Here is a 27,557-nt window from a genome sequence, read left to right on the forward strand (position 1 = left end):
TACCATGCACTTAGAAAGCAATAAAATTTTTTATATTAAAAACGGAGAGTTACTAAAATTTGCATCCATTGCCCCAAACTTCAAATTTTCAAAAATAACATCGTTTTTTGTATGTTTTAAAAGGTTGATTTTAAGGAATTCAATCAAAGCGATAGTATGTCTTATTACTTCTAATATTCAAAGGAAAACTGAAAGAAATATAGAGGAAAGGAAAGAAGGAAATTGAATATTCGACACTACTTTAAGTGCATGACAGAAATATTTATTTAAAGTTAGACATCTTGGGAACTTTTCCAATACAAATTTTAAAATTTTTTCACAAAAATCAGTTCTAAAAACCACGGCAATATTTTTTTTTAATCCAGAAGTATTCTTATTGAACCGAAAATATTAATGAATTTAAATTGTTGTTTGTTTATTGTTTATGACTCATAACATTTCGTTGAATTAAAGACAACAATTAAATTATATAAACAAAGGCAAAAAATGACAAGCATAGGATCTGCATAAACGCGCGAAACAAAAAGTTGATTTGACGTTGTCACGTGACGTTGAATAGCTAATAATTAAAATCACATTTACAAACACTTTAAAATTGCTTTTAAATTGTGTAATTGAAGACAATTTTCACAGAATTTAACATAACTATAGTGAGACGAAGTTACCTTTTGCTATGATGCAAAGGGTGCTGAGAACAGCGTTGTATTACTCTATCGAAAAATTTTGAAAATTGAAAGTAAATCAGGTTGAATTTGATATTTTATAGTATCTCCTTAATATGATATGGATTGACAACTGTCTGCTGTTTTTTAACGGAAATTAAGTACATACATATTTGCTCGTGACAGCAATGCAGATAGATATATTGCAAAAACAACCCAATTAAGGCTAATTGTAAGCTCAACAACCAAGTTAATCAGATATTCATTTTTTTCTCGGTCGAATAATTGATTTAAATGATTTAATCAATCCCGCCATAAAAAGTGAACTAATATTTACTTTCAAGAAAGTATAATTTTAAGTAAATTATATGTTTGAGTTGATGAAAGCATATTTAGGTCGACTCGTAGCTATGATCATAGTGATCATCTTTGGTATCGTAACTGCAATTTTTGTTAATGGCAAAAAATATTTTGCCGGCGTATCATGATTCTAGAATGTTTGGCGTATAATCCTTGTCATATAGTTCGATCATTTGAGTACATACATTTAAGTAGTAAAAAGGATAGTTATGATATTTAAAAAAGGAATTCTCCATTTTCCGTCATAATATGAATGGTCGGATTGAATTTGAAAATATTTGGAAACAATAATTAAATCTGGAAAACTATCCATTTTTCAATCAAGTATCGCTAGACTTAATCCAACCTAATCGAATTTTATGGAAAAGCTCAAACGATGTTATTATTTTAGCAGCTTAAAAACGTTATGTAATATTATGGAGCATAGCTTTAAAAGAATATTGAAATTTAAAACCGAATCTAAAGAATATAATTTTATTCTTGAAAAAAGTTGAATGTTGACTAATGAAGATCAGAACAACAATGATAGCAAATAATGTCATACTTTTCCTTTTACTTAAGAAAAACATGAGGATCGAGGATTATTTCGAAATAACACCAACAGATAAGGATGACAAATTGAAGAGGGTTAGTGTGTGCGGTGCAGCAGACAAATTGGCGCCACCCGCGCCGACAAAAGAAACTAGTTTCAAAGGGGGCCGCACTGCAGCGCTGCAGACGTTGACTCTAGTCTATCGTTGGAGAGACGGCGATCGCGATCTCTCCGCGGGCAGCAGGCTCGAAATCGTGCACGAAAGTGTTGTTTGACGGGCCTTTCGGAGCCAGCGGGGCTTCGAAGTGGGCGCCGAAGGACGTGTGGCGGCGCCGGCGAGACGTTCGGGGCCGGGGCACGCGGCGAGGAGCGGCAGGTGCGCGGAGAAAGGTCGTTGAAGGAGCAGCTGCTGCTCCACAATAGACAGATGGCCCGAGGGGCGGGTTCTTAGCCCCAACAATCTCTCACCCTCGAGAAGGAGATCTGCTCGTCGCAGACGCAGCAGCGCCGACCATGCAACCCTCGACCATGTAAGTGCACGCCGAAAAATGGGCCGTGTGTCCAAGATTGGCCGAATGGACGGGGGCCTTCGCTGGGGGTTTGCCGGGGGTGGATCGGGTGTAATGGACTTCATGCCAACCTCGGCCGCGGGGTGGACTGCAGTCAAAAGGCTCTTTGGGCCCTTTCGTTAGCCCATAAATGAGTTTTGTGTCCTTTTCGGGCCTCTGGGGGTGCTTGGCTCTAGTGGCGGCCCCGCTGCCGTCGGCCGTCGCGGGGGGTTGCTCGGCTTTTTCCCCTTTTCGGGGTCCGAGCATGGAGAGTTTCTGGGTTTGTTTTGCTCTCGGCTTGGTTGCGTCTAGCCGAAATTTCACGGCCGCGTAAGTTTGTAGGCCGTGCCGAGAGATTATCGAGCGCGAGTCCCTTTCTGATTTCCGAGCAGTGCTCTTTCGTTTATGTATGCAATTTTGTAATGGTTTTTATTTTATTGTCCGTTTCGACAGAATCAGTAAAAATAATTGAAACGACTAAGGCCGCCGGGGTGGAAAACCGGGATCGATTATTTCATTCCGGCGGCACTTGTCCAATTTCCTCGCCGCCCAAATCGGTCGCAGCAGAGCAATAATTAATTGTCACCGCGAGCCGTCTGACCAAATCTGGCTGAAAAATGGCGGCAGCTGTTGTTGTTTTCCTGTGCCGCGGCGGTGGGAGGCCCTTTAAACGCAGTCCAAGAAGCGCTTTTGTGTCCGTCCGCGCCGCTTTAGAAAGTGTGCACGCACTCGAGCGCCGAGCCACACTTTATTTCTCGCTGCTTGTCGCGTGTGCTGTGCGTGTCGATTGCGGTGACGACGACGAAATGGCCCCGTTGACCCTTTAAGGAGAAGAAACTGATTCCTTATTTTCTTTCCCGGCATGCCGTGCAGGCCCTCGAGCATGGACGAGGAGCTGTGGCGGGCCCACAAGCGCCGCAGCGCCGGGCCCAACTTGTGGCGCGGCCCCGACGGCGCCAACAATAACAACGCACCCCAGCACGCTGCCCAGGAACACACGTGAGTAGCAATTATTGCAAAATTTTAGCCTTCCTTTGTCCAACTAATCTAACGCCACCTAGTCTAATGCAAAAATCACATCATAATTACATAAAATGACTTTGTCAAGGAAAAAAGGGCCATTTATAACAAACACCGTGATAAGACCTTTGTCTGGAGAGCAAAGCTTAAATGGGTCCGGATTATAAACAAAATTGCAATGCTCTCAGGGTAATTTCTTTCAGAGGTAATATTCCTCACCAACCGCTAAAATTTTGACAGTTATTTGACAAACGTTTTCCAAACAAAAATTTAAAAATTTCCAATATTCCTGGATAATTCTTCCTTATTTTCTTTCCCTCCTCGATATTTGCCTAAAATTTCAATTAAATCAGACTCAGGTTGTAAAATGCCCACAGTATTTTAGCAGGTATTAAATTAAATTTTCGCAATTAATAAAAGAATGGATAGGAAATTAAGTTGATAAGAAGATAATGAAAATCCAAACTCAATACTCTTGTTTCAATGATTAATGAATATCTATGGTGACCGGATGTATAAAATAAACACAACTTGGTCAGCTATAGAAGATCATTTATCTTGGAAATGTGAAAGACTCTGAGAAAAGGTCAAACGAAAATTTCTTAACGAGAATCCCTTAAGAAGTTCTGTTTATTTAGGACAGCGGGGCTTTTACTCATTTGTATTGTTAACTTAGAAGTAAAGAAACTGACCGCCCGGAAATTTCAAAGAACCGAATCGGCGCGCACATCTGGTTGTTTGTAAAAACAACAATTACATACACCAATGTCGATTTATGAGCGTGTGAGGGTGACTGACCCTTGTGGCAGGACGCTGCACGGCGGTAGAGAGAAGGACGTCCATTTTAGTGTGTTAACTAAATGATTCACTATATTGACTATTTCTTTCGCCAACCAAATTTAAGACGTTATCGGACGTGAAGAGAGAATATGAGTTAAAACGCACGAATTCGGGAAAATAATATTAATTTGTAAATCATATGGCACAAGTATTGAGGTTTTTTGATTAATTAAATATATACGTTAACTTGAGCCGATCCTTACCACAGAATTCCATCTTTCAAACAATGCATGTTGAAGACGGAAGAGCTCTCAAAAAACTTCATGCTGACCACTTCCTTCGAGCACCCTGCGACCGGACACACGGGTTAAAACAGACAGGCATAGCAATGTGTACGTGACTGATGGTGCGGACTTTTTTATTGAAGATGAAGTAAGATTTTCAATCAATGAATTAAAGGTCAAAAAGTCTCCCGGACTTGACTTGTTGAATAATGAAAACCTCAAGTTCTTAGGTAGTAATATTTTATACGAGATCACTAAATTTTTTAATAACTGTCTTGTTTTAGGCAAAGTCCCCGATAGTTGGAAAGTCTCTAATTTAAAACTTTTGTTTAAAAATAAGGGTAATCCGGACGATGTCAACAACTATCGCGGAATTAATATCTCCTCTTCTTTATGTAACTTACTTGACCGCATGTTAAACAAAAGAGTTTATTCCTGTTTAGTAGATACTATTCCTGCTAACCAATTTGGCTTCTTAAAAGGAAAATCGACTATTCAAGCAGTTAATACTTTAATCAAAGCTATTGAATTAACAGTGTATACAAACAGAAAGCCCCTTTATGGTCTTTTTCTTGATATGAAAAAAGCTTTTGATTCTATTGATCGTAAATTCATTTACCGTAAAATTATCGATAGTAAGAAGTTTACAATTCATGAATTAAATTTAATGGCTGACATTTTAGATATAAATTTTTTACAAATCAATGACGGGATCACAACTTCTAAGAAAATCACTCAGAGTAACGGTGTTAAACAAGGAGGCAGTCTATCCCCTTTTTTGTTCATTTTTGCCATCAGCGACTTTAACGATCTGCTAGTAGACTATCCTGATGTTAAGGCAATAATGTACGCGGACGATATTGTTTTGTATAGCGAAAATCTGCTCGTTTTCCAAGATCTCATTCGCGATATTAAAACCTATTTAGGTAAAATGTCTCTATATTTAAATTGGGATAAATGTCAAATTATAAAATTTAGAAATAAAGGTCTTGGTAGATATAGTAAAATTGAAAAAGCATGGGAATCTGAAAATAACTTAAAATTTTCCCCTTCAGTCAACTATTTAGGTGTAACTTTTCAAGCATCTGGCACTTGTTTCAGTCAACATATTGATCGAAGGGTTAAGGCCTCTATTTTCGCAACATTAAAAATAAAAAATCTGTGTAAGTCTTCTATTGATACGGCTACAAAGTTATTTAATTTAGCAATCTCGCCTGTTGCATCCTACGGTATTGAAGCTATTTGGTCACATTTAAATTTAAATGATTTCAATAAATTAGAAAGTGCTAAATCTAGATTTTTTAAAAAGGCGCTAGGAGTTGATAAACGAATGCGTTCTAGATTGGTTTATGAACTTGTACAGACTGATCTATTTGTAAATGAGCTAAAATCAAAATTCTCTCTCACTTGTTCCGAAGCTTTTGTCAAGTTTGTAAGTAATATGAATATCAAAAAGCAAAATATTGATCCAAAATTCTATTATACTCCTGCAATGTTAAACACTGATTGGAAGAAAACGAACTGTAAGGATCGTTCCATGCTAACCAGATATTCTTTTCATGGTTATCATTTTCTTATTTGCACAAATTCTTGTTTTCACCTGGATGTTACCGACAAATGTAAATGTAGTTATTGCAATGCTGATCTGTATAGTATGTACCATATTCTCGATTGTCCTCTGAAACCCTTGACTTTGACCAAAGCTGCCTCATATAAATGCTGGAAATAGTTGTACGCCGTTGGCGTTGAATAAATATTCTATTCTATTCAAACAATGCATGTCGCGAATCAATTATTCTTGTTGGCTAAGAACCGTTGGACTGCCGTTGTCCAGTTAATGATATCTTCCCTTTGTAAACGAGCAATGTCTTTCCATTCTGGCAATTTTTTTGCTTTCTGTTTCCGTTTGTAAACTCCAAACTCTCTGTCTGAATTCAAATCTACTCTTTCTGCTTAGATAACCCGCAATTTAATTATCTTCCCCTTTGATGAATTCAATTTAGAAATTGAATTCTTGCAAAAGCAATTTCCATCTGGTTAACCTTCCCTGTGCTTGGTTTCTCGTTGATATCTTCTAATCAACTTAATTACCTATCTATTCCATTATTAATAGCGAAAATATAATTTTATACATGCTAAAATAGTATAGGGACATTAGAAGGTAGGCCATAGACAAAAACTAACCTTTTAGTAAAAATCGGGAAAATCACTATTTTTTATGATGCTGCTTTCGACAGAGGTAAATCATTAGCATTGCATCCGAAAAAATGATACGTACTGATGTGGGTGTTGCATACACATGTCAGAGATGATTCGAGATGGTAGCAAACGTTTTAACACAACAAAAAATGATAACCGTGAAAGACGTGTCGGGTGAACATTTATCTCATACATTATACATTCAAAAAACAGCGTTCGATTATGTGTTTTAAACTGCACCGTTGGTGTTCGTTCATACAACTATCAATTTTTTTATTGTATGTTGGTTCTTCGATTCGCTCTCTCTTGCCGGGAAAAGCAAAAAAATCTTTTGATTTTCATTCCTGCCTTGCTCTTTTGATTTGGTTTGCCTCTAAACAAAGGGATCACTTAAATTCCAGTTTTGAAAATGCGGAAAATTCACCCTTCTGTTTCATAGTTTTTTATGCCACAACTTTTGTTCTGCTTTCCCAACCAAAGTGACTATCAGAATGAAAATGTTATTTTTGAGATGCACTTTTAGGCATACATTTTGTTATCTGCAGCCACATTTCAGTTCAAGCTCAGTTCAATTATCAATATTTACCTTTTCCTAATTATCTTCCTTATCAAAGACAAACATATGCGATTTTTATTACAATCTGATAACTTTTATTCGTTGACTATTGATGCCAGAGGAAAGTGGTTCCAACTGCACCTAATTATCGAAGGCCTTTGATTGACTTATTTGGTCTTCTGGTTCGGTAATAACTTTCTTTGTAGTCACATGAGTCATATTATTTATTGATTGCTATTCGTGCGCCGTGCCGAAATTTTCAATCGCTCGTTTGAATAAACAACCGCTAATAAACGTTTTGAACAGCTTATTGTCTCAAGAAATGCATTTAAAAGATGAATCATCGATTTAGAAATTGTAAATTTCCAATGAGCTACTTGGCTCCCATTTTCGCATTCCTCTGATTTAAATCAGATTAAATTTAACTTAATTCAACGTTTTAAATAGTTAGAATGCATTTTATTCAAAGAGAAGGAGGTCAAACTATTACAATCAGGCAAATTCGTGCCAGTCAGTGCCTTTTTTTACTATTTCCACGTTAGCTTTTTAGATGCTTACTTATTCTTTCGTGCTTGTGCCTGCAGTATTACTTCGAGTCATGTAAGAACAAGAATAGATTTCACTCTCAGTTTTAGCGCAGATTATTTTTGTCACGTTTTTTTCCAACTTTCTATTGTACCTGAAAAGCAACCAAACATCCTCGAGCATGGTGTAGGATTTTACTCAAACATTTCGCAAATAACGCAAACAAACGCTTCTCATTGTCGCAGCCTTGGCTGGTGTTAAAGTCGAAACGTAAACACATCAATCGGCTTACTGCCGAAGGATGTGCGTTCGCTCGCTTTTTGTTTGGAAAAACCGCCGTTTGGTGTTTCAGCTGGCACAAGCACATTAATTAGTAGATTTTTTCCTCTCCTCAAAGTGCCGAAGATGCTCGCTGTCGACCTTGAAAGGTTTTCCCCCCGGCGTCGGCGCATAGAAAGGTCGGCATTGCAGTAAAGCGGCCACCATTGGGGCCGACGCAGAAATTGAATTTTATCGCCTATAGGCCATGCACAGTCGTGAGTTTCGCCCCCTTTACTAATAATAATAATCTGTCGACGGTGCCGCTGTGTGTGTGTTGTTTCCCTGTTTTGCGTGTCACGTGCTTGGAGCCGAGAGGCCGTACAAGTGTCAACGGGAAGATGACACCGGCTCAATCTGGCCTGTGCTTAATTAAAAAGCAGGCGCTTCCGCGATTAATTTCACTTTTCGCCCGCCGGCCTGCGCGAAATCGATTTCGTCTCGCCGAGCAACTCGTTACAACCGCGCCCGGCCAAATTTGAATTCTGTCCAGACAAACCAGGAAATGTAGTGCTTGCTTATTTTAAACATGAAAGTTGCTGTTTCTAATTAAATTCTGTCATAATATGACATCATAATAACGAAAACGTGTCATTTTGGCCAATGTTTATGTGGGAATAAATTAAGGATTATGTAACTGGTTAATTATAATAATTATTACGACATTTCTAGTCCACTGCATTTAAGTTTTCATCCCGTGCTGAGTTTTTAAACTGCTCGAGATTAGGATTTTTTGTCAGTCCTTGGCATAATCCTTACCTAGCGTGTCAGAATTCGCACTCTTACAATTTAATTCCAGCTTGCGAGGATGGAATGTAAGCAGTCATGTGCTGAAATTGCCACCTTAAAACGTGATCTGACTGTCGAGATAAAATTTTCGGAGAGCAGCTTCTGCAGATTCTTTCCCCCGAGTGGAAGCAAATATAGAATCCAACTGCCAACGGTTTTCCCTAATTCAATTTCGTCTCTACCTAATTTTCTGTCAAATAAATCATGTTGACTAATGGCTTGAGCCAGGTGCCGGAAATAATGTAAAAATCGCTGCAGGAAAAGTTGAATTTTTATTAGCGATTTCCCCAACATCCATTAAGATGAAAATCTGCAATTTCGATCGTAACTTTTGCGGCACTCAGGTTTCCTGGTCGTTTGCGTGGATGTACGGGCTGCATCAGCTGATCGGCTGGCGAGAGGACAGGTTCGCCTTGATCAACCTTGTCCGCCCGCCGCGTGCCGCCCCGCTCCCGACCGTGATACATGTTACGCGATGAAACCGTCGTCGGCCGGCTGCCGTTTTGCAACGAGCACACAAAGCGCCACTGCCATCAGGTTAATTGTGATTAGCAGTGATGCAGGAGGAAGAGTCGCGATTGTTGCGACACACGTATAACTCGCTCGCTGTACTGTCTTACACATTACACATTAGGCGAATTTCTCACGCAAAGCAAGGGAACAAAGATCGGCGATTACAACCAAATGTGTTTGGCGTGATTTGCAATCGCAGTTCAACTTCCTCTGAACGTGGGACCTGTCTTCCTAAGGTTCACGCTAGGTTATAAACAATTTGTTTAATTTAAAATTAGAATAAACTTGCTTAAAACAACACACACGAGCCACCAAGCTTTGATAAGGAAAAAATCAAATCACACGCAAGGATTGTTTTGACTAGCTTTTTTTTATCTGCCTGCGTCACTTGGAAGGAATCCTTCGGCGGTTAAAAAAGATAAATGGGTAACCGGCTTAGTGAATATGTTTTCGTCTTTTCCTTGAAAGTGTTCATCCGTTTATTACAATTTTTACAGCCTTATAACCCACCACCATCAATATATTGATTGTTGAAATCAAATCCTTAAAATGCAAAAATAGAACAAAATAATTTGTTTGTTTCTGTCTCAATTAATGAACAGTCTTATTTATGAAAATGTATTTTCGTGTTTGATTGTTATACATTTTTAATTTATTGCGACGCTATTTTAGTTTTTTTCCCAAAGGAACATCTCTTATTTTGGACCTGTTAAATATTCCCTCTCATTTTAATTTATTTATTTACGCTTGGTGCGAGACGCCGAGCGTGACTTTGACTTATGCTGATTCGTTCTTTGTTGTCTCAGGTCGACGCGGGTGTCTTACGACATGCAGTGCTGGAGCAGGGGCGGCGTACCCTGTACCTGCGGCTCCTGTCGCTCGCCCAGCGCCACGGCCGCCATGATCAAGAAGGGCACGGCAACCACCTCCCGGTCCGACGTGATGAAGCGCTTCAGAGCACAGCAGCAGGCGTAAGTTTTGCCTTTGCTTCCCAGAAATGGCACAAAAGACTCCCGAGTTCCATTCCGTCGAATTTGCGATAATTGGTTATCGAGCGACCTCCCTTTACTAGAAATTTTGCCTCTTCGCATTGCAGCAGCCCTTTAATTTTGAGAATTAATTGCTCATTAATTTGAAAAAGGATCCTTTCGCTTGTTAGTTGCAAGGAAAGTGAGTTCCACGAGTCAAATATCAAATCTGTTGACGTTTTCACTATTTCCTGTATTTTATTGCTAAAAATTTAACAATTTTTGCATGTGTCGCGCGGCCTATTAAAAGCAACACCGACTTTCATTTTCTTTGTGATTTTTAAAATAATTCACATCCAAACTGAAGTTGAGGGATGTTCCTAAATTGTTTTAAAACGTAACCTAACACCAGCATCAGCCTATGGACTATAAAAAACCTGAAAAATAGACTCATCCTCCACGCATCCTTTTGACCTTTGTTAATTTGCATAAGAAAGCAATGGAGGGCCATTTTTCGTGTATAGTGTGATTTATGATAAAAAGCGGCGTGAGTCACTTGTTTTCGTCGTCGCAGCTAATTGTCATGCAAACACAGGCAGCGAGCGCATGTTTGATCAGTTTGACGCAAGAAGAGTATCAAAACTTATTTTTTATTCCTCTGCGCGCGGCCAGCGTGCCACTTGGTGCTGTGAAACCTAATTCCACCCCAGCTGTGCGTTTGTGTTCTCTGTGCTTTTTCACAGGCTGCTGGGCCAAATAGGCTTACAGTTTTTATGCAGGCTGGTCCAAAATTCACGTGCATTTTAAAACTTGTAACATATTGTTAATATTTTTTGTTTTTAATTCCTAAAAGATACATAAAATTAAATTAAATATTCATTTTTAAGGATTGAAAAATAAATCCCATTAAAAAATCAAAAGAGGCATTTTGCTATTTGAGTTATGTTTATTATGGACCGCCCTGTGTGAAGGTTGCCTCGATGGGAGTATGTTGGGATCTGATTGGGCGTTTTTCTCTCCGCCTCTGTTTTTTACGTAATGAACAAAACGAGGCGAAATCACACACACACACTCACAATGAGACGAGCGCCAAGTTTTGGTGTGGGGCAAACACACTCACTCACTCTTTGATTTCCTGCCGTTTTGTTTGATAGAGTATTGTTTTCCCTTTATTGTCTCCGATTCTCGCCTTCCTCCTGCGGCCCCGCGTTCACTTGTTCCTTTATTATTCTTTCTCAGGCGTAGGCGTCGGCAACAATATCGAATATAAATCATACTTTTGTTGACAGAACGTGCCCCTATTTTGGAGCATTTTATTTATTTATCACGAGAGCGCTTGCAAACCTAATCGATCTAAATAACCACGCAGAAAATAAATCTAGTTTATTGAAAGCTTTGCGACACTGTGCGAAACTAACTCTTGAGTCTGACGTGCAAATAACAAGTTTGCAACTCAATCTTTGCTACGCGATTCTCCTAGTTGGGAAAAATTGCCACAATACTAATCGAGTGGCAGCCGGTGGCAGTCGCAATAATTTTTAACCGCGTGCATGTGAAAACACGGCAGTCCATTAGTGGATAAATTACGCCTTGTGTGCTCACGTCACGCGGTTTGCATTCTGCATACACCGTTGCGGCGGGCGAAATTTCCATGCGACTCTCCCACGCCCAGTCCGAGCCTGGATGAAACGCATAGCCGATGCGGCTGAAGCATTCGCCGCGCTAAATTTTATTTGCATTTGTTAGCACTCGTAAAACACTGACGTGTGGTAACTATGTTAACATCGCGAGTATTCTCAACGTTATAGAAGCACCCGTAAAATCATTCAAAAAATACTTTAAATTATTTTACCGCCGTCAAATTCCTGGAAATTGAGCGAGATCCTTGTACCTGCGATTGATTTCGTGCATTACGTCAGAAAAATCTCATTTCAAGCGTGGATTTCTCCAACTAGAGTGACTAATTTATTTGTGTCCCCATAGTTTTGATAAGCCATTCAGCAACAATTTTCCCAGCTTTCCAAAGAACGTAAAAATAAGATAAGTGTATAAAATTTTATTAAAAACAAAAAGTGTGCATCAGATAGTATAAAAAAGGAAGTGTATATTATTGACGGAAATGGGTGTTTCCCACATCAATAAATTAGCCCCAAGTAACAATAGCTTTCTTTTCCAAAAGGTTCACTGGTTAAATTATTTACACATTTTTTTTTTAATTTTCCCGTAGCTCGGGTCGTCGAGCTTCTTGCAGCGCGCATTATGCAAAGCACGTATACGGTCAATTAACTCGAATTAATATTGCTGCTTGGTTGCAAGAGGAAACGTATAATTGTACTTCTTATTAGCCGGTACGACAGTAATTATTTTTACCAAACTAACTACTTTCTGCTCGCGGAAACGGCTTTTATCGGCGGTGGCGTCTCTTGAGGAAAGTTTTTCCTTTTTGTGACCGGCTTGCTGGCCGTCCTGCAGCGGGTTTCGGAGAAAGTGGCTGTGTCGTGCGTGCGTTTGTGCGTACACAGACTTTTGGCAGCCGGCGCTTTTGTCGCGACAAACAAAAGATGGATACTTGGTTTGGCTTGGACGACCGTAAAAAAAGACCATTGTGAAATCTATAAATACTAGCGCGAGTCACTTGTGCTTGAAATAGTTTTCGGAGAAATTTTTGCACCAGCTGGCTATATTTTACTTACTGGATTTTGATTATATTTACGTAGATTCATGAAATTTAATTTTAAATATTGCTTTGGAGTAACTTAACCGTGAATGGCTCAACATATATTTTTTTGTGTCTTGGGAGAGATAATTGAACCCAAAATTTATGAGTTCATTCATAAAAACATATTTTCACCCTTTGTGTCAAATGAAAGATTGTTCGTCATAAGATCTGCTGGATTGAATTCTCAAACCAGAATAAATGTGCCACAACTTTGCAAAGGCCGTTGACGCCATCTTTCGAATGCTTCAATCTCTAACAAATTCACGCATAGAGCGAAATCATGAAAATAATTCTCAAAGAGGTCTTGAAAATCTGGAGTGAGTTGCTTTTTTCTATTTTATATTGTCTAAAGAAATCATGAGCTGGGTCTCAATTTACGTAATATTTGATGCTTCTGATAGCTATTATTTTTTTATTTACATGCATTTGCGTTCATTTTCTAAGAAATTTTGGCATACCAAACTCAATACTTGTGCAATATACACACTAAAATTCTGAATTATTGCTTAAATAATCTTAAATAATCTAAAATTAGAACACAAAATTGTAAGATGTTACTAAAAGACCATTTTATTAAGCAATATCCCCGAGTAAAAATACAAGCGCAGAGGAGGGATGAGATTAGAAACGAATCAGGGGGGAGAATGATTTCGATCGCGTGTTCCTAGGGCAGGTGCACGAGCCAGAGAGCAGCATCAGTAATCTTGCTCGGCTCGCGCTATCAATTACGGCGAGATCGGGCGCAACAACACACCTTCAGCTGGCGAATTTGGCCCAGCGAACATCTGCCCACGGGCGGGCGGGCGGGCGTTGCGCGTCGGTCGCGGGGCATGTTTGCGCTGCCAATCGGCGGCGCGTGTGTTTCTGTTTGCCTTGCTCTCGCTAACTAGAGCCCCCCGTGTTTGCGTCAACAGGTACGAGTTGTCGCCAGACCTGCTGGAGAAGCAGGTGGAGATGCTGGAGCGAAAGTACGGCGGAGCCAAAGCACGCCGAGCCGCCCTCATCATCCAACGCGCCTTTCGCAGGTAAGAGAAAAACGCTTACAATCACTTTGGACTTTCTTTTTGTTCCTGTAATCACTGAAAATAAGGTTTATTATATTTATAATTACTTTTTGCAAACACAGTTGCGTAACTTAATCCTGAAAGTGACTTAAGAAATTTTTTTTTAGATTGCACTGTTTCCACATGTTAAGAATTTTATCAAAATTTAAAAACTCAATTAGGCAATTAAGCAATAATTACAAAAGATTACATTATTTTGTACTCTATGCAAACACCTAAGTAGATATAAGTTTTCATAAGATTTTACCAGTCACTTATGCAACTGGTACAAACTTTTAATTTTGAAATCACTTTTCTTTAGACACTCAAACTTAAAAGAAAATCTCAAATGTGCAGGTACAAGCTGGTGAAAAAATTCGCTGCCATCACGGCCATGGCGAAGGCGGAGAAGAGGCTAAGTCGTCGTCTGGACGGAACGCCTGGGGGCTCTGGCGAGTGGTCACCGTCGCACCACTTCTACCAGCTGGGCGCCCCGCACCGGCCTGTGTATGTCCAGCCGCAGGAGCAGCAGCACCCCGCCGCCTGCGAGCAGTGCGCCTGTGAGGCTGAGGTCGTCATCAGGAACAACTTTGCCGCCCTCTACAGAGACCTGAGCGACACCAGGCAAGGCATGCCGAGTAACAGGTGTGTTCCAGAACCTGATTTTTTGTGCTTAGATTTTTCACTAGAGACAGATAGGAAAAATATTAGGGGTTTACATTGAAGAGTTAGTTAAATGAAATATTTTTTTTTCAAGTGGGGTTGTGAAAAGGGCTAGTTAAAAGTTATAGTAGTCTACTCACGCGTCAGTGTCTGTTCCAAATGAAAAAGCATTAATTTTTTGCAATGAGTTTTTCCTTTCAAGAACAAGTCTTATCCTTAATGTACAAATTAATTTTCCTGCTAACGAAGCCCCTCGTGCTCGATTTTTGATGCGCCCACCTGTGAGAAAGTTAGTAATCCTAGTTGGTGGAAGCCGGACATCTGAAGTACACGGCGTCAGTTGCACAATGACTATTGGCTGTGTTTGATATAAAAGGGGGTGCGCGAGGCGCGGCGCGCGGTCGCCACCCTAATCGCATTCGTCTCCGGTGGGCTTCCATTTGTTGCAAATTTTCCACTTTCCCGTTCGCGTGAGTCGTGCCACCGCGTTTCTCCAGAGGAAAAAGAAATTCGCAGCGCTGTTTTGTTGCACTGTTCCCGATGGCTCATACGAAATCCAGTCCAACACCCGCACCTCCAGGTGAAAATCCAACCGAAATCTTTGTTTTAAGAAATTAGTGCGTTGCGTCAGAAGAGAGGCTCTCTGTTTATTATTTGCTCAAGTGCTGAGAGTGAGAACTAGTTTAACACGAGAATGATTAGACGGTCGGTGAGAGTTTAGCCTCTCAAAAATTAAATGACAGTCCATGTTGAAATGTCACTTGTTACTCTTTACACAAAATTTGGCTCGTACTGCTAGTCGTGTGGTTTTATGAGGAAAAAAGCGTCTGAATGCCCTCTGTGACCTTTGCCTGGCGCCAGGGCAGATAGCCCTGAGAGTTTTGGCTTGCGTTTGAGCTAACGACGTGATACGAATGTCTAGAGCTGTGCAAACCTGTGTTTTCTCAAGGTCAAGCAGATCTCTGCTTGTCGAAAAATACTAAATTTGGAGAGACTGCCAAACAGGTGGATGATCAAAAACTGGTTGAGGGAACGAAACTGCTATCATTGAACTTTAAAAGGAACGCAAACAAAAATAAACTGAAAATCGTTGAGTGTCACTGACACTAGTTGCGAGGCACAAAACAAGATATCCCCAGAATTTCGTTAATGACTTTTTCGGCTCTCAGGTCGCAGTCGATGCGAGACCGGCGGGGTAACAGCGTGCCCTCGCCCCGGCAGGACGAGATGACCCCGAAGCAACAGTCGCTGCCGCCGCACATCCACCCGGCGCAGTTGCCGCGCAGCCACTCGGAGGCGGAGGAAGGCCCTTCGTACAGCCAGTTCGAGGAATACTGCGCCTATTACTGCAGCCACCAGCAATTTTCGGAGCCGGTCGTGCTCACCACCGCCACACATTACTATGCCAAAGAGGAAATCGAGGTGAGAAGCATTAAAAGAGAGACTTTAAAGTAATCGATAAGGGTGCCACAACAACTCTTAAAATCTAATTTATTTTGCTAACTGGAATTCTACTCTAAAATAGTAATTAGGTGAACTTCTTAAGCTGTGTTGTATTACAAAAGAATGACTAACCTTTCCCACTAATTTAATCATATCCAACAAGGTTTCACATTGTAATACAGTTTTGCTTTTGAGGAGCTATCAAGGCTCCCATATTGAGTTATGTCAGCTTTAGACTGGTTTCACTTTTTTTAAGAATAGTAACTGTTAAAAATTAAAGATGAATTAACAAGGTCAAATAAAACTTTTAATGTAAGTTAAGAAATATATCTTCATTCTTTACAAGTTAAATATATACTTTTGATCTTAATTAATCAATGCCTTTATTAAAAAAATTGCATAAACCGTTCCTCTTTGAATTTTGGCAGACACATAAAACAAATACGCTTAAATAAACCGTAGCAGCTGTCTCAAGTATGAGAAGTATTATTCAAAGGCTTCTGAATTTCAGACGCGGCGGATAGCGACGCCAACAACGATAATCACGGCGCCCCGTCCGGTGAGCAACAAGATGACCAGCAGCACTGCACGGCTGCACACGTCGACGACCAGCGTGAGCAGCCACAATAGCTCGTCCGCATCACAGCATGAGTGGAGCGCGGCAGCGGTGGCAGCACATTGTGCCAGTAAGAAGGTTCCTCCGGAGGTTCCGAAGAGGACCACCTCCATACTGAGCACACGCTCTACCTCCAGTAGCCCGAGTCCGTCGATTAATTCGAGCAGGAATAACAGCTCGCTGCTCAATGGCTCCTCCGTCATGAGTTCCTCCATGGAGAGCAGCAACCTGTCCGTCAGTGATAGCAGCATATCTTTGTCCACGGAGCGCTCCGACCCTGAGGTCTGGACCAGAAAGACTCAGGTATTTAAATTTTATGCTAACATGAATTCTGAACGGCTTCAAGATATTTTTTGACCCTGTTGGAAATATCCTAAATGAAAATTTTTTCCTTTTTTTGAAAGCTTGTTAGACAACTGGCACCTTTTCTTGGTCAGTTTATTAAGGTGCTTGGGGTGATAATAACAGAAATAAATACAATTTGTATTTTTGTTTATTTTATCTTGATATCAACCATTTAGTCAAAAATATTTTTCTTTTTCGTGTTTTCAATCTACGTCTTACCGTAAACACATTAAGGCATTCGGAGCATTCCAATAAGAATGTACAGTAGTGATAGCACCTCAGACCAGGTAACAACCTTGCTGTCCTGTGCTTGTGTTGGCATTTTGCCGAAAATTGTGCATCAAGTGTTGTAATCCCCGTTCATACTACTTTTTTTTGTTATCTTATCGCGATGAATTTCACCATTTTGAGATAGAAATTGAGCCGTACGTCTCGTATTAAAGTACTCGCGTACTCTCTTGAACGTGCAGCGGCGCTAAAATTAGAGCTCTTGTTGACCTGTTTCGTGCAATTATCAACTTCAGAACGCCGCCGCCACCGCGCAAACAAGGAGCCGCGGCGCCGCGTAGATTCCTAATAGGCCGATCGTTCATGAGCCACCGCCGATTTGTGCGCTTCTTGCAGACCATTCGCCGTAGATGTCGGCTGTTCGGCAAGTTGTGGAGCATTGTCACTTGCACTGATCGAGTGAGTCTGTTGGTCTCAAAAAACGACCAGAACTATTAAGACGTTGATCTTGAATTTTTAAATTAGGTGCTTTGTGTAACGACTTGTTTGCTTTCAACACTCACCTTTTTAAGGTCGAATTTTAATTTTCACCACCAGGTGTCTAACCGCATTTTAGTATTCAACTTTTTGGAATGTCTTATTCAAGATTAAATTTTAATAAATCAAATAAAACAAGTTTTTCATAAACTAAGGAAATATTTTTTATGACCGTGTTATTATCTCGTTATAAAATTTTACTCTGTCTTTCTGTCCCTGTGATATCTCCCTTCAGTCTAAATTGGAGGGTAATAGTTGATAAATTTTGAGAAATTTAATATCAAAGCTTGTTTTTTAGGACCGTTTTTTTTTAAATTTACCGCATCTCTAGTAGTTGAAATTTTTTGCAAATTTTTAAATTCACTATAAATTTAGTGATTGCGAAAGTAATTCGTCTAGTAAAAATTGGTCGGTGTGTTATTCAAAATTACATCATCTTCGTAATTTAAAAGGAACAAAATTTGGCTCTGAATAATCCGTTAATTTTTAATTAATATTTTAATTTCGCCTTAATTGCCGAGTAAGCCGATTTATTTTTGTATAATCATCAACACCGAGTTGATTGTCAAACCGAGTAACTGAGGATTGAAAGCATTACAACCAAACCCATGGCCACACCGAGTTGTTTTTCTAGTTGCGTCTGGGAAAATAACAGCGGCTTTTATCTTGAGACTACAAAGCGCTGAAACGATCCCGAGGGAATGAAATCGCAAAGAAAAAGGTTGCTACTCGGAATGCAGTGCATTCAAGACTCTTATTGCTCTTTTCGCTTTTTGTGTGACGGGTCGCTTTCGAAACCAAAACAAGCCATTCACGAGTCTTTCGCCATCCATCGACGACGGTCTCAGATTGAAGCAAAACAATCCTTGGCCCCCACCCGAGCCGCGAGAATCAAATCAATCGCCATGAGGCAGGCTGGTCAGTCAGCTTCTCGTCTGCGTGAATTAACACGACATGTGTGTGGTGTTGCAGTCGCCGGATCTGAGCGCTGCCTCGGCGGCGCCGGCGGGCCCGGCCGCGGCGCCCAGGGACGATCCCGGCCTGCAGGCGCAGCACGTGCAGCTGCGGGCGCTGAACGAGTCGCAGGCGTCGCTCTACAAGGTGTCGGAGACGGTGCGCAAGCGGCAGTACCGCGTCGGCCTCAATTTGTTCAACAAGAAGCCTGAGCGCGGCGTCAACCACCTCATCCGCAGGTGCTTCCTCGAGGCGTCGCCGCAGAGCGTCGCTAGGTTTCTCATCACCAGGAAGGGTCTCTCAAAGCAAATGATTGGAGAGTACCTAGGCACCCTGCAGAACCCTTTCAACATGGCTGTTTTAGAGTGAGTTTCAATTTTTCTAATACTTCATACTTGACACAATTTAATATAAATTATGTGAAATATGGCTCCAAAAATCGCCGAGCCAAGAAATATGTTTCGAACGTGGTATATAATTGGAGTTCACGTCAACAGTTGAAAATACCTAATGGTGAACGGATTAGGATTTATCAAATAAATATTGGATTAACTATGTTTCAATTTATTTTTAATAGTCATTTCTCTTACACTTGAAATTGCATTTCCTCTTAGCGTTTAACTGTGTTTTAGGACCAGACTATCTTTTTCTTTAAGAGTTTTTAAACACTTTTGCAATTAGAATAATTATCTTTGTTAACTATATGCGGAAGACAAATAAATTTGCACCAATTAAATTTGCAAATGTCTGTCACGTAATTATATACCAATTAGTTTCTCTAAAAAACTCTACGTAGTTATTTTTTTTGCAAAATCCTTGATGCCATTAGAATTCGACCTTTATCATGTCAAGATAAACTGCACCAAAGGTCATTGTGCGCACAAAAATAACCCCAATAGCGATTCAGTGGAGAATAGCTACTAGAAATATACAAACAATATTTTTTCTTTTTGTGTGTCACTATCTAGCTCATCTTTCATTTGCTCACGTTGTTTTTTACAAGCATTATTTATTGTTTCACTAGCAGGTCTGCATGTTTAATTTAAAGTATTTATTTGTGGAAACGCACATTTCAATCGCTACAGCAAGATATTGTGTCGCTTGTAATAGATGTTTGTTCAAACATGTGGCTATTAATCCCAAACATGCAGTTATAACGTGGGAAAATATAATTTTACGGCACCACCTCAAAATGGGGTGCATTCTTGAAATTTTTCTGTCGGAACATCACTATTATTTAATAATCCGATTCTGTTTGCTCGATCTCTTGCTTCTGTTTAACAGAATGAAAATTCAGTTCTATAATAGATTTTGTGACTTATTTACAGCCTTCCCCCGCACATTTTTCAGCACTTTGCTCCTCTTCTCCGCTGTTCAAAGTCGAGCGAGATACCGCTCTCGAGATTAGTTTTACGCTACATCGTAAAATTCCACCGCGCGATGAATTTGCAACATGTTCACGAGCCGAGCTTAGTGCCTGTTTTGTCACCCAAAAATCTGGAAACGCGACCGAGTGTGCTGATAAAAGCGTTTTTGCCGCTGGTGCGTCATTCGCTTAAATGCGCTTCGCGGTGGTGACGCCTGGCGACCGTCCAAGATCGTTGAGTTCACCATACTTAACAAGGAACAATTGACCTCTGAGAAAATGATTTTCGAATAAAGGCCGTGTTTTCCTCTTTTGCTCTCAGATCAGAGCCAAGGTCCGCGTGCGAAAATTGCGTTCGGCGCGCGATTTGCATTAATTGCAACCGGGGCTTCACCCCTCCCGAGCCTCTGGAACGAAATTTGCAGATCATAACAAGATGATTGATAAGAATTATTATAGACAGCTGGGTGGGCCAGCACAAGAGAAAATATAATCTTTTGTTATCTTGTAGCAATAATAAAACACCTCCTCTTAAATAACCAGAATAGGGTTTCGTCTTGTTTGTAAAATTCAACACCGTGTCTTTTGGCGTGCTCATTTAATTATTTTCTAAAGGAAAGCTAACCAACTCGCACTTTGAACCATTGATTTCGCGCATCGCCATAATTTCTGTTCTTTAGTGTGACCTCTATTTCAATTGAATGATAGTCCAAACTTCCTGTTGCAGAAAATATTTAGAAATAGTTCACATGGGACCATTACTTTAATGATAAATTGAACCTTGAAATTAGCAATTAATGGCTAGATGTAATAGTTGATCGGGCCAAAAGTAGAATAAAAAAAAATCAATATAAAAACTTCTCGTTTATACTTGCTCAAAGTCAGTTAGGTTAAAGATTAAAACATCCATTTTTTATTAATATTTATTAAATTAGATAACAACTGGCAAAAAATCTCCACCGATCTTAATAGCTTTGGGAAGGCTTCTTCTCAATTTGAATTTTTATCATTTGTTTGTGTCGACTTTCTAAGTTTTTTTTTTTTTTTTTCTCTTTTTATTCCTGTCCGTTCGAGGACCGGGAAGGGCGCGCACTGCACTAGCACGAATGCTGAAACCCGGGTCCCAATAACACCGCGAACGGATAACATGGGCGCACCGGGCCGCACAGGGACCCAGCCCACTCAAGGGCCACTTGCCTCCGCACCGAGGACTGCATTGAAACGCTAGACATTCGTCCCGTGAAGCCAAATCACGCATGCTGGAAAGGTGAAAACCAGCAAGTAGCGAGTCGGCGCCGGTGCGCCTCCCAGCCCGTCGAGCAATTCGAGTCACTAAACTAACCACTTTTTTGCCATTTCTGACATTGGGTAGCCAGTATTAGATCTCCGAACAGCTCAAATACCTCACATTGCTTTGACACTCCTGAGAGTGCCTTAACAATGCGAGCCAACGGGCTAGTTAGATTACACTGAATTTTATCTGATTGACCGTACTAATAGTGTAAAATATACAACATAAAAATCTTTATATTTTCCTTGAAGATTATCGGCAAACAGATTTTTTGGGTCAGCAGGAAATAAGAAAGCAAATATTTTAATAAAGCATTTGAATTTTAATCGCGATTATGTCTTCCCTTTCCAGATGCTTTGCTCAGGAGATGGACCTGTCCGGTATGACGGTGGACGTAGCGCTGCGCAAGTTCCAAACGCACTTCCGCATGCCTGGCGAGGCGCAGAAGATCGAGCGGCTGATGGAGGTGTTCGGGCAGCGCTACTGCCAGTGCAACGAGGAGTTAGTTTCTCGGCTGCGCAGCCCTGACACGGTGTTCGTGCTGGCCTTCGCGGTCATCATGCTCAACACTGACCTGCACACGCCCAACCTGAAGCCCGAGCGGCGCATGAAGGTGGAGGACTTCGTCAGGAATTTGCGCGGCATCGACGACGGTACCGACATCGACAGGGACCTGCTAGTCGGCATCTACGACCGTGTCAAAAACACAGAGTTCAAGCCTGGCCACGACCACGTCACGCAGGTCATGAAAGTGCAGACCACCATAGGTGGTAAGAAACCGGTGAGTACCGCATTATTTACTTTAGTTTGTAGTAAATTGTTGTTATATCCCAAATATCTACTCAGCAGTTCTTTCCTTTCTCCTTCCCGGCCACCCCGCAACTACATACATTTCAATTGTGAAAATAATTATTGTGATTATGTGGGGATTTTGGGATGGCTATAAGAGGGAATTTCCCATGCTTTAGAATAGCATTTTGCCTTAATTTTTAAACTAACCAGATATTCTCACTGCCAATTGAGACATCAAACTAAACTCAAATAAATTACATAATGTGGAAAATTTGAAGCAGATATTGCAACATGTAATTATTTTGTAATGATTGAGATTGCGTTGAGCCTAAAACTCTTTCTGTTTGACAATCTGTTCTTTCTTTTGTATTTTGATTGTTTAATTATTACTTAAAAGTTAATAACCTGAGATTTTATAGACTCTAACCCTCACTGCCCATTAAAATATATCTAAAGTTTTCCTCAAAAGTACATTATTGCCCAAAGCGACGCCTATTTTAAAATGTTTATGAACAAAGTCATTTCTTGATGAGTTAAATGTATGCGCAACATAAAAATTGGGACAATGCAAGGTTCTAACATGCCCACACGACCTACTGAATTTTCATCGTTTAGAATTTACAAGAGGTCATATTCACGTCTCTTTACTTTGTGTTTTAACAGAATTTGGCTTTGCCGCATCGAAGACTAGTATGCTACTGCCGACTTTACGAAGTGCCCGATATCTATAAGAAGGAGCGGCCGGGTTTGCATCAGCGAGAGGTCTTCCTCTTTAACGATCTCCTGGTCATTACGAAAATCTTCAGCAAGAAGAAGAGTTCAGTCACATATTCATTTAGACAAAGTTTCACCCTCTGCGGGATGATGGTTTCAACATTTGAAACGCCTCGTAAGTACCACAAAATCTTATATTCTAATCAGACCCATTTTTTATTAGCTAGAATGGAACTCTGACTTTATTGCGGAATTTTTTATTTCAAATTTAGTAGAGCTGACGACACCACTCGAGAAAAATTTAATCTTTCAGAATATTAAAAAAATTGCCCAAATATTGGAATAAAATTTAAGCATAATCACAAGATCTGAGAATTGCAGTCAACTAACAATTTCTAAACTCATTTGAAAAGCACTGAAATATTCTTAAGTAAGGAAATTCGGTAACATATTGATTTCAAACCTTAAAATTTTCAAAACAACTCAACTAAAGCATAACATTTTGCATAATATGACGATGTTGTTAATCAATGGAAAGCTTTGCGCCCAATAATTTATATTTTTTCATTTACTTGTAACAATCACGCTCAGATGGTTGCTATTGACTTGATTTGGAAATCCAAATTTTTAAATAACAATAACACTTGGCTGCCATAAATTGAGACCAACTTGTTTTCTCTTGGAACAACTATTCCGGTCTTCAGATATGTTAAAAATAGTGGGCATTTAAATTTAAATTTCTAATTAATACTTACAAGTCCGCGAATCACTGCAAGTCCAAAATTTTATACAACTTTTTGGTGACAAGAAAATCTATTTGGTTTTTTCAGATTACCAATTTGGAATTAAGCTGAGCCAGCGTCTGGATAACCGGGTGCTGGTGATGTTTAACGCGCGCAACGAGCACGACAGGTGCAAGTTCGCCGAGGACCTGCGTGAGTCGATCTGTGAGATGGACGAGATGGAGAATTTGCGCATCGAGGCCGAGCTGGAGCGGCAGAAGAGCGGCCGGCGGCGCGCCGTGGCCGAGAACCGCGACAGCGGCGTGGCCGATGTAGAGGTGACCCTGTCGCCGACAGCCACCACCGCCACCACTATGCCCCTCGCGCACCCAAACTCGACGCCGCAGGCGTGTCCGGCCCCTGCCCCGGGGGACAGTAGCCCCGCGGACACGACTTGCGGCGGCCCTGGGGGCCAGCAGCAGGAGGCGCTCAAGCGCTCTGCGCTTAGCAACTCCCTGCTCGACATCCACGACCAATGTAAGTATGCTTTCCTCTCCCTGTTTACTCTTACAAATTAGTTTGTGCTCTAAATGTAATTAATTTGAAGGTTAAATTTGAACAAACGTCAACCAATGACATAATTCTTGCTTTTTACTCTGAGATTCTTAAAATTTTTACCTGAAAATTATTTACATTTTTGTTGGTTTTGCAACTGAAATCAAATTTTAATTTAAAAGATTCATTATTATTCTAAGCAGATTTTTTATTTCCTTAAGCTTCAAATCAGTAGTCTGGTAAAATTCAAACGATAAGAATCTCTAATGTAGTGGATTTCGAAACATGGTTTTTTGCTGCAATCATAATTCTAAGCAGTGAGCTTAAATCGAAACAGCTGCTTCTTCTTTATTTTTCTTAGACGCCCATCCTGATAAAGAAACCACATGGATAAGAGCCATTTTTAAAATGAAGATTATAATATTTTTGTGACAAATCAATGCCTTTAACAAATAAATATTTTCTTGCCAATAATCGTGAGAATTGCCACTTTCTTGTGTTACTAAACTAAAATAAACATTAAAATAAATTGGCTCGCATTGTTAAGGCACTCTCAGGAGTGTCAAAGCAATGAGAGGTATTTGAGCAGTTTGGAGATCTAATACTGGCTACCCAATGTCAGAGATGGCAAAAAGTGGTTAGTTTAGTGACTCGAATTGCTCAAATTGCTCCACGGGCTGGGAGGCGCACCGGCGCCGACTCGCTACTTGCTGGTTTTCACCTTTCCAGCATGCGTGATTTGGCTTCACAGGACGAATGTCTAGCGTTTCAATGCAGTCCTCTCGGTGCGGAGGCAAGTGGCCCTTCAGTGGGCTGGGTCCCTGTGCGGCCTGGTGCGCCCATGTTTTCCGTTCGCGGTGTTATTGGGACCCGGGTTTCAGCATTCGTGCTAGTGCAGTGCGCGCCCTTCCCGGCCCTTGGACAGGGATAAAAAGAGCAAAAAAAATCGAATTTTCTTGCATATAATATGGAAAGGATTCACATGAACACAAACTAATTTGAGAAATTATTAAATGTTGAAAAAACTGTACATTTTCTAGATGTATCCATCAAAGCACAGGAATGAATGAAAAGAACATATTTTTATTTTTTTGGTTCAATGCGTTCAATGCTGAATATGTTTGGAACATTTGTATTTTTTTCTAGATTTAATGGTTTCACCAAAAACTAGATCATCAAATCCTCAAAACAAAGTCATAGCTTTGCGCTTTCCTAAATTTAGGCACCGATTATTTTGGAATCATTGACCAAAACGTAACTGTTAGTATTTTCGTGTTCACAGTCAACGGGGAAAAGCCTCAGCGGCGCGGCAGCGTCGGCTCACTGGACAGCGGCATGTCCGTGTCGTTCCAGTCGACGTCGGCGAGCACTGTCAGCAGGGACTCGTCTCCGCAGAACATGCAACCCAGCAGCCAGCAGTTCCAGAAGGCGCAGAAGACGACTACTGCGGCGGCGGTGACGTCAGTGGGCCATCAGCAATCGTTCCTGGGCGGTATCTTCCACAAGCGGCGGCCGCACCGGCCTGAGGACAACGGCTTTTGCGCCGCCGGCTGTCGAAGCACCGAGGTGTGAGCAGGCGGACAAAAGCAAAACCGAGGAAGCAGCCCGCAAGATCTGATTTTCAGCGCCGACATCCCCGAAATTGATTTTTTCGGTTCGCTAGTCGCGTCCTTTGCTCAACGGACACACACTCCCTTTCGGTCACAACGTTTGCACAAATTCTCGTCTGGCGCTTTGTGCGCCGCCGCCTCGGACAGTCTCTCGGCTCGCACCCAGGAGAACGAAACCAAAGAGCGCTCGGTCCCGGCTCAGCCCTTACTTTGCAAAATGATCTGGTCAAGAGTAATAATCACGTATTGTGTAACACTACGATATAAAATATTGATGATTGGTGAGTGCCTGAATAGTGATACACGTGTCGACAAAGTTGATATTATTTATCGAACAAGCAGTCTCCTCATCGCCTTGTTTCCTTAATCCTATTTTTAATGACTTCTTTTGTGTTTGTTTTTCGCGGCGGTCCCCAAGGTCCGAGGTAAATAAACCTGTCTTGACTGTGTGCGCGTTTTGGTAGCTAATTCGATTTGTAGTCAGCCGGCCTGGGTTGGAAAGTCAAGATGTTTTAAATGTTTCCGTTTGCCAGACTCAACTATCTTTAATTGTTCAAATACACAAAATTATTAGGAGATTTTTTTTTTAAATTTATTACTTCACCACAATTACACTTACTTGAATTGGAAAGATTTTAAGTTATTTATTCTAGCCGGTATTTTTTTAATCAAGGGATTTTCAGGAAGAAAGGAAAGATTTTAATGAAGGACTAAAAACATGAGCCGGCCATCAACTTTCCCAAATTTGCTTTTTTGTCCTCTGTTTTCCTCTTTTCTTAAATTCCGGATATTTGAAACAAATTAGGCAAATCCTTCCTTCTAAATTATTCTCATTTCATCAGTTAAAGCCGGGCCAATTGCTTCTGTTTTTATTATGTATTTTTTATGCCCTGATATTACGGTGGACATTGGGACCAACACTCCGGTAGCCATTCCAGTACACATTGCCGATCGATCTCAACCCTTGCGCGACTTTTCAGCCCGGCCGCACCCCTTCTTGGACCGCTCGCAATCCGACTTAAGCAAATGTACCTTTGATTTGCGTCTGTATGTATGTGTGTGTGTGTGTGTTTGCGCGCGCGTTGATGAGCGTAATTTATTGACATCACATTTACCGCTTGCATGGAGCTTTTTGCGAAAAGCAGCAGTCGTTTTTACATCACTCCTTTCCTTTTTGTATGATTTTTACTCCTGTGTTTTCTACTCTGTCGAGCCTGCATGCGTCTTGTCCTTAGATTGTTACAATTATTGTCAATCAAACATACGGTTTTTTAACTATGGCCCGCTCCAGGGGGGCAGCACTAATCAATCAATAAACTAATTTTTTAATTAACCAAACTGCATTCAAAACAACTATGTGATGTTATTGTCATTATTACGATTACGTTTTACCTTTTAAGTTTTGTTAACACTATGATTTTGCGTTTAATGTCAAACTTCTGCGTGCGCTGTACAGTTTTGAATGAGCAGTAAATTGTATCACCTAGTAGTTATCGTCGTGGAAGCAAGTCCATTTAATATTACGATTGTTTTTCACTTGTGATATAACAAATATAATCATGAATAATAAATAATGCGATAATCCTAATTTTTATTTTATGATTTCATTTATTTTCCGCCATCTGTCCGAACGCGTTCCTTTTCGTGTGGTGCGTACGCATGGAAAGTCCATAATATTGAATCAATTCAATCCGTCTCTGCTAGATGAAAGAAAATATTGAGTAAAAAATCACACCCAAAGGCTGATGACGAAACAATATACAGTTAAGAAAATAAAATCTAACCCCCCTTGATTCTCCGCTGTAAATATGTCGATCAAAAATGTGTGGGCCAATTTCGACGGGTACCTATGCGTTTCAGAAGGGTGGAGCCGCGCCCGTTCCTCCTCAAAAGGGTGGTTAAAAA

At 40.6% G+C, this 27,557-nt stretch overlaps 1 protein-coding gene across 1 annotated transcript; it reads left to right on the forward strand.

Annotated features, from left to right (window-relative positions):
• Positions 1-1,743: 1,743 nt before the first annotated feature.
• Positions 1,744-27,240, forward strand: siz (Brefeldin-resistant Arf-GEF family protein schizo). Its single transcript, XM_065495254.1, has 12 exons — positions 1,744-2,084; positions 2,976-3,101; positions 9,893-10,057; positions 13,688-13,798; positions 14,174-14,461; positions 15,649-15,901; positions 16,434-16,841; positions 18,621-18,967; positions 21,611-22,040; positions 22,715-22,940; positions 23,596-24,024; positions 25,325-27,240. Exons 1-12 carry the CDS (start codon positions 2,068-2,070, stop codon positions 25,612-25,614), a joined length of 3,090 nt encoding a protein of 1,029 aa, XP_065351326.1. The 5' UTR covers positions 1,744-2,067; the 3' UTR covers positions 25,615-27,240.
• Positions 27,241-27,557: the final 317 nt, after the last annotated feature.

Source organism: Cloeon dipterum, chromosome X (assembly GCF_949628265.1).
Source record: "Cloeon dipterum chromosome X, ieCloDipt1.1, whole genome shotgun sequence".
Classification (NCBI taxonomy): Eukaryota; Metazoa; Arthropoda; class Insecta; order Ephemeroptera; family Baetidae; genus Cloeon; species Cloeon dipterum.